Here is a 14718-nt window from a genome sequence, read left to right on the forward strand (position 1 = left end):
ATCAGCTATAGATCCCACACCCTGAGCTTTGGATTGGACCTCAGTAATGCAGCTCCACCCAGACAGGCACACAGCCTTGGCTTCCATTCCTAGCACTGCAAAAATAGAAATGAAAAATAAGCCGCATCTCCTTGCTCACAGCAGCAGCCCTCTCCAAGTATGTGCTCACAGTACTGTGTGCTGTGTTGCCTACTCAGTCTGAGAGCTACAGGGGACCTGTGTTGCCCGGCAGGTCAGCTCTGCCTGAAGCTGTCACCCTAGGGCCCATGGCCAGGAGGTGTGGGGGAAAAAATCCCATATATTGCTCCTCTGTGTGCTGCTTCATGTCAGCGTTACCTCTTAATTCTAGCTTTATATTTATTTCAAACTAGCTACCCACAGTTGTCGTAGTCCAAGTAGCCACAAAGAGATGAATTGTGCACGCTCACTTCCTCTACCCCAAGTCACTCATATGTGCCCACGTTCCTGAGAGGGAAGTACTCGAAAAGGAAGGGAAATAGATTCTGATGGCCCTCCGTCCCTTCTTCCTTCCTTTTTTTCTCCTTTCTCTTTCTTTTCCTCTCTCATACTTTCCAGGCAGGCACTCGACAACTGACGCGCACCTCCAGTTGCTTCTCAGGTTGGCTCTTGCCCGGGAACATGTCTAAACTGCAGTCTGCCCTTCTGAGCCTTCTGATTGTTGGGGGGATGACAAGTGTGTGCCACTGTATCCAGCTTCTCTTTCTAGAAACGGAATCTTGAGAACATTGCTGGCCAGACTAGCTTGAAACCACAGTCCCCCTGATGCCAGGCTGACACGTAGCTCGCATGACAGGCAGGCAGGAACCATTGTGCCCAGCTGTGTGGGTTGAGAAGGAAGCAAGTGAACTTTGCAGCTCAAGGTGGCATCAAGCTGTGATCTGCCTGTTCTCAGCCTCCCACGGAACCAGGACTACAGGCGTGAGCCAGCATACCCAGTGTCTTGTCCTTTCTGATGAGGCTAATGGCTTGTCCAAGGGAGCCAACAACAGCCCATTTCCCCTGACTTCCTGTTCATGATGCATTGGCAGTCGCTTATGGAGGGGTTTATTTATTATCTTTATTAATATTTAGGAAGTTTGCCTTCCAGCAGTACTAAAATGTGCATCACAGAACACTTGTTTACTGTGTTTGAAGTGAAGGATCTTACCCAGGAGATCCCATTCACTTGAAGTTATAGCACTCTTGCTCAACTTGTAAACAGAGATGGGTGAATAACAACCTTCTTTTCAAAGTTGAATCTCTCCAATTATTTATTTGGTCATGTCTCTTCCCAGAAGTTCTCTTAATTGAGCCAGACACTGTAAACCAGACTGCATGTATTAATGACAGCCAGCACCATGCTTCTTAATAGTAAGGGGAAAAATGAATCTGCAGCTGCAAAGCAAAGGGGACACACACATTCCCTGTGGGTCCCCAGCTGTAACCCCTCCACAGAACTCCAGCCAGAAATTAAAGCCCACTGCCCACTGTTTAAAGCTGTGGGGTAGCCAGTGGGCTTAGGACAAGTCATCCTGGGTGACAGGAGGAGATAGAAAATTGGACATAACTGGTAAGAGGGCTGCACACCAGAAAGCCAGCCCAGGACGGAACGTCTCTGTACTGAAGGGAACATGTTGGTGGCATTGTGGGGCTGACATGCCCCACGGCTGCCTTAGCTGTAGATTTACTCTAGGGGTCACTGATACAAACATGCTTTCAAGACGTCTACTGCATTTATTTGTTCAAACAGTATTCATTCACCGTCTCCTATGTGTCAGGCTCTGTAAGGCCCCCAGCACAAAAGTGAAAAAAACTCACAAAGTCCTTGCCCTTACTGAACTTGCAGTCTAGTGGTGATAAACAGGTGGACCCTAACATAGCCCATGGCAGTTGTAAAGAGAAACAACCCAGGAAGGAGACTCATGCCTGCTGGGGCTGGGAAAGTTTAAGCTTAAAGATACATTAGATCAAAGTGCAGAAGGAAAGAGGAAGTGAAGCTAGGTCAAGGGAGCAATGAGACTCCAACCAGAGGAAACAGTGAAGGCTAAGGACCGCAGATGTCAGTGAGAAGGGCATGTGGAGAGGGAGGTGGACCAGTGGTCAAGGAGCAGAGTAAGGAAAGCAGCGGTGGAGCCAGCCAGCTAAGAAGAGGCCAGGGCGGCAGCCTTCCTGGTCATTGCGATGACCCACCTTTTCATCAGAAGTATGACAAAATCACACCTCCATATTGGCAGGACTGTCTCTATGGCTGCGCTGCTGGGTGGTGAGGCGCTTCAGGGAGTATCAGGAAGAGTGGTGAAGGCTTTGATCCCTACATGAGCTCAGGGTGGTTTAGTCAAGTGGTAGGGCTGAGAAGTTAGGGTTATCATTCAGTTCTAGGGAGATGGGTCTAAGGATAGAGAACTCTGGATTTCCAATTCCCGAATCAAATCTGCCTTGTTGTTAGGTGTCAGAAGACATCTTATCTAAGGTCTTGCTCATTATAAACGCAGAGGGGATCAAGAAGAGTTTTGCCAGGAAATGATTCCAAGCCATGTAGACCAAAAAAAGGTGTGTCTTTAAAATAACCATGTGATTTTGAGTCACTGCTTGTTTATAGTTCTTATTTACCCAGTATCTAAAAGCCTGCTGGAGCTTCCACTGCATCCCACAACATTTTTAGGGAAATACAATTCTAGGTGGTGATGGTGGCCACAGAAGCAAGGAAACCAATGCCACACCATCAGTTCCTCTCCACTTCAGACTTAAAAAGTTCAAGTGCTTTTCTTCAGCAGTAGAAAAACACTTCTAAAAAATTCTGTAACAGAAGACAGGCTTTACAGCTAGTCAGATGGGGCCCAGTCTGTGTTAGTGACCGTGTTAAATGTATTACTTACGACCTTGTGTTATTTTTCTCATTCTTTTTCTGATGCTTTTCACGTTCTGTGAGTGTGAGCATTAGCCAGATTATTATCTCTGTACGATCTAGCAGCTTTTCCCTCAGCCTAGAAAAGGAAGAAAGTGATGTCACTACCTCCTGCCAGCTCCATCTCTGCAAACATGGTGGCTCCTCTTGCAAGCCACAGCTAGCAGTTGAAGGAAGCCTTTCTGGCTCAATTTTCAAATTCATTCTGAAATTCCCTGTTTGCTAATTAAAACTACAAAGCTGTCAGACAGGTGAGGGTGTACCTGATCTTATGAGGCAGAACCTTCCACTGATAGAGTTAAATGTTTCATCGTAAGCATCTGGTGAGCCAGTTCAGGCCATTTATTAAACATCTTTTCCAAGCAGAACATGCCATTCAGAAATAACGCCAGCTGCTCATTCAGGTCTTTTCTTGCATCTTTATTTACATAAAACTTTCAGCCCAGGTAAATGAAGGCTGAAACACAATTTTTAATTTTCCTAATGGGGTCATCCACCAGTCCAGATTCAAAGCGGGTGAAGGCCTGCCAGGCAAAAGCATCTTTGTTCAAGGAGGTCTCTGCCTTCCCTTCATTTCTTTCCTGTAGAAGTACTTTCCACCTTCCAATAGTCTATGTTGCTATTACCAAATGTCCCATTCCCGAGGAGTAAGTTCTAGAACAGAAGCCAAGTTCTGCTGTCTTGAGAAAATAGAACATCCCCATTCTAACGGTTGTTTTACTCACATTGTGGATCCCATTCTACTTCCTAAAAGGGACTGCAAAAAAGTTTTATTTGCCAGGCTTTGGAAGGTTCCAGAATGATTTGGGGGAAGTCCTAACATAATCAGAGTGAGAGCCAGAGTGGACTTTGAGGACCTCACTTCCCTCGAGGCCTGTGAGGGACGCTGCACCCACCAGCTACTATGTATTCCTTGCTCTTTGCCTTTCAAAAAACAAAACTATAAAATAGGTTCCTTTCGCTGACATGAAAACTGCATTTGAATGTGGCCCATCCTAGGCCCCTTGGGGCAGCAGATGTGGGTGGGATGCCCATCTGCAACTGGCTCTCCTCGGCTTCTTTGTTGTTGTTGTTATTAGTGCTGGACCTGGGCCTTAAATTCAGGCAGGGACTAGACATTGTTCCTGAGCTTTTGTGCTTAAGACTGTTAGTCCATGACTGGAGCTATAGCTCCACTTCCAGCTTTTTGGTGATTAATTGGAGCTGTGTCTCATGAGCTTTCATGCCTGAACTGGCTTCACACCACCAGTCCTCACATCTCAGTCTCCTGAGTAGCAGGGATTACATAGCTGGGCACAGGCTCTGCCCCAGGCTACTTCACACTACACAGTTCCACCTGTGTAGGTCACTGATACAGCAAACAATAAATTCTTTCATGAAACAGTCACTCTTGTTACTGAAAATTAGCTTGCTTTGGGATAAATCGATAGCTTATTCTAACCAACTTCCAAAATCATGGTTGTACTTTATCATGGCACATTTCATGCTCTAGAAACTGCATAGAATTGCCCACTTTGTGTATTTAGTCTTTGAGATAAATTGGTGCCTCGAGTTTGGCTTTCTGTGACTATTCTGTCTCAGCAGAGAGCTGGGAGGGGGGCATGGCTTGTGTATGGTGGGTAAGGAGTCACAACAATCTGTGTTCAGTGGTGTCTGAAAGAGTAACTGAGATCCTTAAACACTGACTGGTCTGAATTATGCTTGACGAGACCATTGACCACGAGAGAATGACTGAGAAGGAAGAGATAGAATTCAAATAGCCATGGGTAGGACATTTGGAGGGTGAACTTATGGATGTTTCTAACTAAGAACAGACTAAGCAAAAGTAGAAAGTCACCATGACAACTAGAGAGAGAAGCAACTGGATTCCAGATTTCCTGCAGCTCCCTCCAGAACTCAGTGAAACTAGGAAAGAGCATTAAAATGAAAAAACAAGTCATGTGAATTCAGGCGAATGAGTTTTTGAAAGACAGGAAATGATCTAGGTGATTGGAGTATATACTAGCTCTTAGCTAAGTGGGGTAATATTAGACTCCTACTAAAGACAAAGATTTTTTTTCAATATATTTCCTCCCTTAACTCCACACTTCAATACTTATTTCAAATTTTGTGTTCATCGTCAGTCTAATTTCTTTCCTTCCTGGCATATCAAATGTATTTTTCCTGTGTAATATATTAATCTCCCAGAGGGGTATGCATGAATACATTCTCTTTCCAGTCCAGTGAAACTGGTATTTATTCTAAAAAGTCTGTCTTTCTCAACAGAGGAAACATTAACACTTACTCTTATATAATCAGTCATTTATGTATTGTGCACCAACCTGATGCTTAAATGCTATAGACCTTCAGGGGAAACTAAAGCCTACACAAAGGAAAATAGCAGCGACATAAATCAAGTGTTTAAGTTACATGAAGTATAAGAGACTAATATCTTCATTCTTCAAAGGACAAATGAGTAAGTAGGAAGGCTGCCTTCCTGGTGGAGAAAACTGTAGAAATGAGCCTTGCTGATCCCATAGGCATAGACTCACAAGAGAAAGGACGAGATCCAGGTGAGGCCCGGCGGTTGCAGACTGCAGGCCTGAGTCATGAACAGCCATGGACCCTTAGAGTTTAGTTGGTGATTGAAAGTAGCTGTCGTAGGGTCCATTCTACCTTAGCCACAACCAACCACATGTGAGTCACTCAGGTTCCTTAACCGCCCTAAACATTAGATGTCCTAGGCCTGCTGTAAGGATTACATGGGATCACATCGACTTAAGTGTGTAGCATGCAGTAGCACTTACAGAATGGTGGTAGTTGTCATTATTTTTTTAACCAAAGTTGAGTGGGTAGAAGATTTGATGAATAGGTCCTAGAAAGTCATTGCAGTTCTCAGGCAGACTAGTGGCTTTAATTAATGTGGGGCTGGAGAAGATTAATCTGGCTGTGGTGTGTAGGATTGATGAGGGGAAGAGTCTGAAGACAGGAAGTTATGTCATGGGCCTGGAAGCAGGGTCTTGGCTAGATTTTGTGAGGAACTAAATTAGGAAGATTTCAGTGAAAACGGAGTAAGAAATGGAAAGGAAAATAAAGGAAGAGTAGATAGAGCTTGGTGACTTGATATAGGGGAACAAACACAGCAGGGTTTGTCAGGTGTTCTCACACTTTGGAACTGGGCGTGGCATGTGTCCACAAGCATTCTGATGTGCACAGAACACAGCAGCCTGGACTCTGTTCTCCCCTTATAGCACGAGCAGCTAGATCAATAACTGACAGGTGGAAGAAGCTCACAAGTCTATGAATGAATGAATGAGTGATAAGAACGTACCATAAGAGCACTCTGAGCAGTGATGTAAAGTGGATAATTATTAATTTGGGAACAGCGGAACAGCCATTGAGGAAGGGTCAATAAAATCCCATGTTTAATCTAGGGAGAAAAAAGTGTCTATTACTCAAAGTGAAATAAACAATTGTCCATCCAACAGAAAGTAGCAATGGTTGAAACTTGAACACTGATACAAAAGGAATTTTGTAATTCTAAAAATATCCAATAAACATATTTAAAATTGAGAGGTGCTGGGATGGGGACAGGGTTCACTTGTTTGGGTCAGTATTGTTTTACCTCTCCCATCCTGGGCATAGGATAAAAGCAAAGCCCTGCTTGCTTGTTAGTAGAAGAAAGCCCTTACTTGAAGCACCTACTTGGCAGATGTCAGTTGAAAGCTCTGCTTATGGAATATGCCGCGATGTCAAACTCTGTTGGGTAATTTTAGAGGAATGTGTCATGTGTGACATGGAAATATGGCTTGCTGTACATTAGTGATTTCCCAAGTGTTCGCATGAGGTAGTGATGTGCTGAGAAAGAACTCTTCATCTATCCACACACTGTTCTTGTAGAGCAAGGGGGAATGCTTTTGGTGGAAATTACTTTAGTCAGAAAAAGAATCCATTTACAATCTGTGCCTTCTAACATATCTCAGACAATGCATTGTATTAAAGAGGCATTTTTGATTAATGTTTTATAAACATTTTTCAGCATGACAGCTTAAAGTCCCTGTAAAATTGTAAATGCACGCATAGTGTTCACTTCCATACAGTCAAATGCCATCTCATAAAGTCTCATTGAATCCTGTCAAGCATGGTGACACACTCAGTACCTGGAAGCATTAAAATTAATCTGCTTCATTTATATTACGGCAGTGATTGCAAGATGAAAAGAACCCTATATTTCAATTCTACTTTATAAAAAAAAACTCTGGGAAGTTTGTTGGTTTTTTAAAAAATTATTGCTATTACTTTTTCTTGAATTAACAAATATTGTTTTTAACAATGGCATGATAGTCTCCATAGCAACTCTCTTCATTCAGGTGTCCCGCCCCGAGCACCTACCATGTGCTAGAAAGTGAAGAAGGTTTCTAACCTGAAGGAGCTCACACTCTGGCCATGCATCAAGGCTGGAGTGAGTCTCCATGGAGTAGAAAGATCTCCAGGCAGCCTTGAGGCTTAAGGAATGCTTCTCAGGTGAAGCAGCCAAAAAGCAGAGTCTGCAGGACACAGAGGAAGCCCAACACCGTGCATACACACCTGAATTCCAGCTGCCAGGAAGGCAGAAAGAGGAGAATCATGGTTTCATACCAGCCTAGGCAAAGCAATATCCTGTCTCAACAAACAAGACAGGCCCAGAGACACATACCTGCCATCCAGGCTACGCTGGCAGCAGAGGTAGGAGGATCACGATGAAGCCAGATTCAAGCAAAAACTCAAGACCTTAAAAAGCAAAAAAGGCTGGAGAGGGAATCAGGTGCTAGAGTATCTGTCGTTTAGAAAGTACAAAGTCCTGAGCTCAAAGCCCAGTAATAAATAAATAAAGACATGGCTTCCAGGCCCTCTAGCATCAAAGCCATAGACTTTGATTTGGGAATCAGTGGTTCTGCTCTGATCCTTTTTAGGGGCAAATCTCTCCCCACTTCCAACTCTTGATGTCTTTAGCCTCCCTTTGGAACTCCTTCTACCATCCTCTGTTCCCTTCTGGAACCCCACCCTGCCCTGCTTCCTAGCATCACCCTTTAGGCCAGGGAATGACAAGTGGTTCTTGGAGAAGGGAGTTCTGTTCAAGTCTCAATATCTTTTTTTAGGGGGGTGGGGTATGGGGCTTGAACTCAGCCTGGGCACTGTCTCTGAGCTCCTCAGCTCAAGGCTATCGCCCAACCCTTGAGCCAAGCCCCACTTCCCGTTTTCTAGAGTTAATTGGAGATAAAGAGTCTCAGGTCCTTTTGTGTCCGGGCTGGCTTTGAACCTTGATCCTCAGATCTCAGCCTCCTGAGTGGCTAGGATTACAGGCATGAGTCACTATGCTACTTTTTAATAGTAAGCATATTTTAGGGGGGTGGTATTTCTTAAAGTAGAGTACGCATGTACACATACATGTCTTGGTGTAAAGCTAGAACTTGAAGACAAAAGGCATCCTAGTGTTCCTCACCAGCTCTCAAGGGTCAGTGTTTGGGAAGGGTTAAGTGCATCCGTTTATGACCACGACATAGGGGACTGTGAAAAAAACAACCAGGAAATACACTTTTGTATGAAAGTTTGAAAGTTATTAGAGGGCAACAACAATGAAAAGGCCAAGTCTTCTGAGTCTTCTTTTCAATGTTTTTTGTTTGTTTGTTTTTGGGGGTTTTTTTGCCAGTCCTGGGAACTGAACTCAGGGCCTGAGCACTGTCCTTGGGCTTTCCTGAAGGTTAGTGTTCTACCACTTGAGCCACAGAACCAGTTCTGGCATTTTCTATGTATGTGGTACCGAGGAATCGAACCCGGGTCTTCGTGCATGCTAGGCAAGCACTCTACCGCTAGGCCAAACTCCCGGCCCTCAATGTTATTTTTAAAAGGTATTTATGCACCATCATCTGGCATGCCTAGGAGTTTGGATCCTCCTTAGAGACAAGAAGAAGAAAAAAGGAAGGAAAGAAGGGAGGGAAGAGGAGGAGAGCTGAGCTCCTACGGCTTGTAATTGAAAAAGCTGACATCTGTACACTGCAGTTCTGAAGAGTGTAGCTATATTAACACAATTGGTAATAACAGTTAAACTGCCGGTGTCAGAATTTTGTTAGCTGCAGAAACCTGGAAAGTCTGGCATGTTACAGCTGCTTAGCAAATGTGCCACCTTGCCAACGTGCACACCTACCACACCAGCCGTGGTCAAGTCCCCCGGGGTTTCTCTGCCTGTTCCTTGTTGAGACCACAGTGTGTGGCGGGGCGGGTGTTCAGCACAGTCCAGTGCCACACACAGAGGTGTGTGAGCTCCGCTTGATGCTGATAAAGCACTTTGAGATCCCTGTTTTCTTAGGGGCAAAGGAATGTGCAGTGTGGCTTGGTGGTAGAGTGTGCTTATTAGCACATGTGAAGTTGTGGCTTCAATCCCAGTGCCACAGAGAGACTGACTGAGAGAGAGAGATTGATTGATTGAGGGGGAGGGAGGAAGGAAGTGTGTGTGAGAGAGGGAGGAGGAGGGAGAGAGAAAGGGAAGGAATCAACAAGGGAGGAAGACAGGAGGGAGAGAGAGGGAAAATATGCACAACTTTGTTCAACTGAGAGCACATGTTTTAATTACTTTCCTGCCTCCTCTCAACAGCAAATCATGAGCCACGCACCTCTGACCTGGCTCCCGACTGGCATCCCTACAAACCAACACACTGTCTCCACTGTACAGGAAGAGATGCACTTTTCACCTCTGCCCTACCACATGTTCCAACCCCCCTCCCCTGCCCCCCTGTGGTGCTGCACACAGCACCTTTCCCCTCACCTGTTCTTTTTTTTTCATATATTTTTATTGTAATTAATAGAAGGGTTACATTATATTGACCAGATAGAAGGTGCATTACTTCACAAACATTGATGCCCTTTCTCATGTCTTGGTCCCCATTTCCCTCCCACCAACCCCATCCCTCATCTTGTTTTCCCCCTTCCCTATCCGATTTCAAATAACAAAATACGCATATATACAATATATCAGATAACCAGATGAAAATACTGTAACCATATGCAATAACCAAGGGACAGCAAAAGAGATGAGGGATAACAGTACATTTAAGGACAACAGTCACTCATTATATGGCTTTTGTTTCTATATCCTGGAGGTCCTTTCATTTAGCATCATATATATGGCCTTATGTATCTAGGTTTTGTTCTATTGTAAATCTCTGCTAGGAGAGCCCAAGGTTTCCACTGATTATGACAAATGAGGGAAACCATTGAGCCTATGTTCCTTTGAGTCTGGCTTCCTTCACTTAATATGATTTTTGTGTAAGTCTTTCCATTTCCTTTCAAATCCCACTCACCAGTTCTAAGGAGAGCTCAGAACTTCACAGAGCAGAGGCATGGTGGGAAGGTCTGTTGGCTCCTCTATCCATTCGCACGAGGAAACACAGCCCTTACTCAGAAGGCCTCATCGTGTCTTTCCTCTGGTGGACTGGTCCTTAGGTGCTCTGTCTCCTCTGTTTCACAGGAATTCCAATGCTGAAGATAGTGTTCGCAGGCCACGAGCATCTCTCCCTGATATCCGTGCCCCTGCTCATCTACCACCCAGCCCAGATCCTCCTGGGAAGTGTGTTGGTGCCAACAATCAAGTCTTGGATGGTGTCACGGCAGAAGGTGAGGCCTTGCTTGGATCCAGATTGGGTCCAAATGTCGTTCCTCGATCTAAACTGTTCGTTCAGTTGGGCTCTACTTAGCACATGCTTGTTCTCAAGTCCTGTTCTCTTCACTAAATACAGTAACAGTGCTGCATCCATCCATTCCATTGTTTTATGGCCAGAGATGTCGTAAGCTCTGAGATTTATTCTACAAAGCAACAGGCATTTCTAAGAGAGAAGCCTACGTTGGGCATGAATGAGTATATCTCCAAGTCCCTCCTTCACTCCAAAGATACGAGTAATGACACCAGGGCCACCACCTTGTGCCAGGCAGAACTGTGCAAATGGCCAGGCCAGGCTGAGGAGGGGGGCGGGAGTGATGGCTGCTGGCCAGCGATTCTGGCTGCCTGGTGCACCAGATGCCCACGCTAACCTAGAGAGCGGAGAAGCGGCGCTGTGGCTGCAGGGCTTTGAGGTTCAGTTCCTGATCAGTTGGCCCTGTTGCTTTTGGTTCTCTGCAGATGTGGCCCCTCATAGTGGAGCAAAACCGCTTCTCTCCTGTCTGGAGGGCAAAAAAGAGAGAGCGGGGAAGGGTCCTCTTGAAGGACACCCCCGAAGACCTAAAGTCCTCCCACCCTTAAAGCCCCACCACCACCCAGTAGCAGCAGCCTGGGTCTGTAACACACAGACCCAGATCGGGGGTTCTGAGGGGTGGGGGCGCTGCTTCTTCTAGCAGCATGAATTAGCAGGTGTCACTCAGTGCATTCGCTGTGCTCCTCAGTGTTCTCAGAGTCTGAACAGCATGTCTCCCTTTCTTGCAGGGAGTGAAGCTGACCAGGCCCACAGTGTAAGGACGGACGCCCGCTCTCTGTAGCAGTGTATATATGTACAGCATTGTACGCTCCCACACTTCCGAAGACTTGTACTCGTGAATGTTGCTTTGATGCATACTTTATTTTTTTACAGAAAATATTATATACCTGTTTAAGTGCCTTAAAAAAATGTACTCCATGAGAACCTTATTTCCAAAACATACTCGATTGTTTACTGCCAGGGTTGGTAGAGTATTTTGGAAGTTTTTTTTCCTAAATGCAGAAAAATGGTCATGGGAACGGATGAAAATCTTTTGTGCATTCCCATCCCACCTCTGCGATAGTCACTCTGATGTCTGAAATGAGGTCACGCCATCAGGAAAACGCCCTTTTGGTGACAGTGAAAAATCCCAAAGGCTTAGTCACGCACACTTTGATTCACTGTGTGATTCTCCTTTTTTTTTTCCTCCTACAACTCTGACAAGCTTCCTCCCTAGCAACTCAGCAGGGGTTGTAAAGGGAAGAAGATGCCGGAATGCGCAAGGGGTCTCTGCCTTCCTGCGCTGAATCATTTTTTAGACATTCCTTCAAGACATCCTCATGCAGGAATTCTTCGGTCCTGTCGTGCAAGGCTGCAGTATGATGTCTTAAATGTATTACAAGCTGCTTCAAAGAGAGGGCCTGATGTTTGAGTCCCAAGTGAAGTATGTGAAACATTGAGGTTTACTACCACATTTGGTTTGAGGGGTTTTATTAATCCTATCTCAATGCTTTCTGCTCTTTCCTCCATAACTCCTTTCTTCCCTGTTTCCCAGCACATGTGTGAACTCCTAACAGCCAAATGGGAGATCGAAAAATGCCCCAGTCAGATAGAGGCAGGAACAGGAAAGGAGAGATTCTTTTTACATTCCACACCTAAGGCCAGAATTCATCTCCTCTCACAGATGTGCCGAACCCCACTTCAAGGTGACCTCTGTGGGTGAGAGCCCGCCTGTTACTGCCTTGAATTTAGCACACTTGCAGCCTCTGAGACGGTGTGTCCATGAGAATGTCTCAGAGTTGACAAATGTGTGCAACCTCTTTTTAAAAGTTTAGTCATACAGCTCTTATGGAGCAATCAAAAGATAAAGGTCACAGACACAAACAGATGTTACAGATCCACACTCAGTTGAGCCAGGTAGAAAGAAAAATGGACACTGAAAATGCAAGTCCATTCATTAACCAAAATATTAATTACCGTAAGTCCCCGAAAGGGCATCATTATTCCAGGAAGCATGGCGTATTTGCTTCCGCTGTGGTTGGGAGAATTTTAACTAGTCAGTGAGCATTGGTTTTGTTCACACACTATCCTGTCATTCTGTCTCTCTATGTCCTCAGTCTCCTGGATCTCACTGAGATAGCAACAATAAAAATCACTCCTGCGTGGCACTGGTGGCTCACACCTGTAATCTTAGCTACTCCAGAGGCTGAGATCTGAGGACTGATGTTTGAAGCCAGCCTTGGCAGGAGAGTTCATGAGCCTCTTCTCTCCAATAAACCAACAAAAAGCCAGAAGTGGAGCTGTGGCTCAAGTGGTAGTGTGCTAGCCTTGAGCATAACATCTCAGGGACAGCGTCTAGGCCCTGAGTTCAAGTCCCAGGACTGGCACCAATTATATAAATTCCACAGCTTACCAACTTATCTCTTGTGTAAGTTTATATCACCATTACTTCCAGGTTTAGTTACTGCTAACTCATTTCCATCTCTGTGAACCTCGAAGTCCAGTACCCCACCATGCAAAAATCCACTGAATAGGCTGTGTGAACACTGTTAGCAAGAATTCTTGTATCTCCAATGACAGCCATTTTCTCTGGAGCACAGAAAAGTTTTTTTAATGTATTGTTCCTCTAAACTTCCTAATGTTTTAGAGTAAATGCAAATGTCTGCTTGTCTGAGCTGTCATAAAAAAAATCTTTCTTTTAATTTGACTGCACATTTCCCCTTCAACTTATCTACCTCTATTGCCTAACACCTATAGTAGGTGTAACTATGGGGTAAAATTCAACAGAAAAAATGCTACAATAACATTTTATCTTTTGCTTTAAAAAAACATGTGTTTGCCAATAAGCTTCTTTCCATTACTGAGTTTTGATGGCTTTAGTGGTATGTTTATGGCTATTTCTTTTTTTATATACAAATGATGTAGCCTATTTTTTCATAAAGAATAAAAAGTAAAATAAAATGGAAACTTAATCCATGCTTATTGGGATTTAATCATGCAGAGTTTAAAATACTATGCTTATCTACTACCCAGCTATCTGTGTTATGTATTTGTTTGCTCAAATGTATTTATCAAAGAAATACATCAGATATTTAAGTTTACTCATTTTTTTTACAATTACTATTATAAAATTTGACTTTTTAAGGGATGATAATGTCGGTCTTTATACATGTTCTTTAAGTCTTAAATTTTTCTGCATTTTTAGAAAAATTCTTCCCTGTACCATTTTAAACTAACACACCTCTGGTTAATGTTCAGTGTTTATGCTAAATACCAAATGTTTCCAGAAGGGTGGCTGAGCCATGAAGTGGATTCTTTATGTTGAATGGAAGATGAAAATACTTCTGTGACATTAAACAAAGAGATGATTGAGAGATTGCAAGTGAATCTGTGGCTTTTTTTCACCCCAATTTCCAGTGAGTTCCTAGTCCTTCCGACGTTCACCTATGGACTGAATTGGCAAAAACTCATTCTTCCCCAGTGTCTGTGTCACACTCCTGTCACACTACCATGCTGAAGGTGGAAATAACCATTGCTGCTGCTGCTTATTCTTATTCTTCTCTCCTTTCTTCTTTCTTCTTCACCAGTCCTGGGGCTTGAACTCAGGACCTTGGCACTGTCCTTGGGCTTTCTCAAGGCTAGCACTCTACCACTTGAGCCACAGCACCACTTCCAGCTTTTTCTGTGTGTGTGGTATGGAGGAATCGAACCCAGGGCTGTGTGCATGATAGGTGAGCACTCTACCAGTAGGCCACGCTCCCAGCCCAACCATCGCTTCTTCATGGGTAACTGATCTTTTTTTTCCTACATCAGAATGAACATATTCGTAAGAGAGACAAAAATGGAGGTGATTGGGACTTTGTACATGAGCAGTTCGAAAGATGACTCACACCTTTCCAAACCCAGGGTTTCCATGCCGACCGAGCTGCCCTGTGCAGAATGCCCACTTTTGTTCTTCTCTTTTCCGGCTTTGTGGCTTAGGAATGACCTTTCATCTACAAGCCTGGCAAGAAAGTCACTTCCCTCCAGCAGGCTTTCCTAGATCCCCAGACTCCTACCTCTTCTACACATCCTACTTCTGCAGAACCCACAGTGAACTATGTGAAGGGATGTAATATGTGCAGGGCCCTG

General features: G+C 44.4%; 1 protein-coding gene across 2 annotated transcripts in view; it reads left to right on the top strand.

Moving 5' to 3' along the window:
- The window catches only part of Slc10a7 (solute carrier family 10 member 7), a 137925-nt gene extending 124669 nt beyond the window's left edge, over nt 1-13256 (top strand). For both annotated transcript variants that reach the window (XM_090356873.1, XM_090356874.1), the window contains 2 exons: nt 10389-10534; nt 11337-13256. In XM_090356873.1, coding sequence (XP_090212999.1) covers nt 10389-10534; nt 11337-11366 — 176 coding nt within the window. In that variant the 3' untranslated portion in view covers nt 11367-13256. The remainder of the gene's footprint in view (nt 1-10388; nt 10535-11336) is intronic.
- Nucleotides 13257-14718: the final 1462 nt, after the last annotated feature.

This window comes from Megascapheus bottae, chromosome 23, assembly GCF_031878675.1.
Source record: "Megascapheus bottae isolate mThoBot1 chromosome 23, mThoBot2.hap1, whole genome shotgun sequence".
Classification (NCBI taxonomy): Eukaryota; Metazoa; Chordata; class Mammalia; order Rodentia; family Geomyidae; genus Megascapheus; species Megascapheus bottae.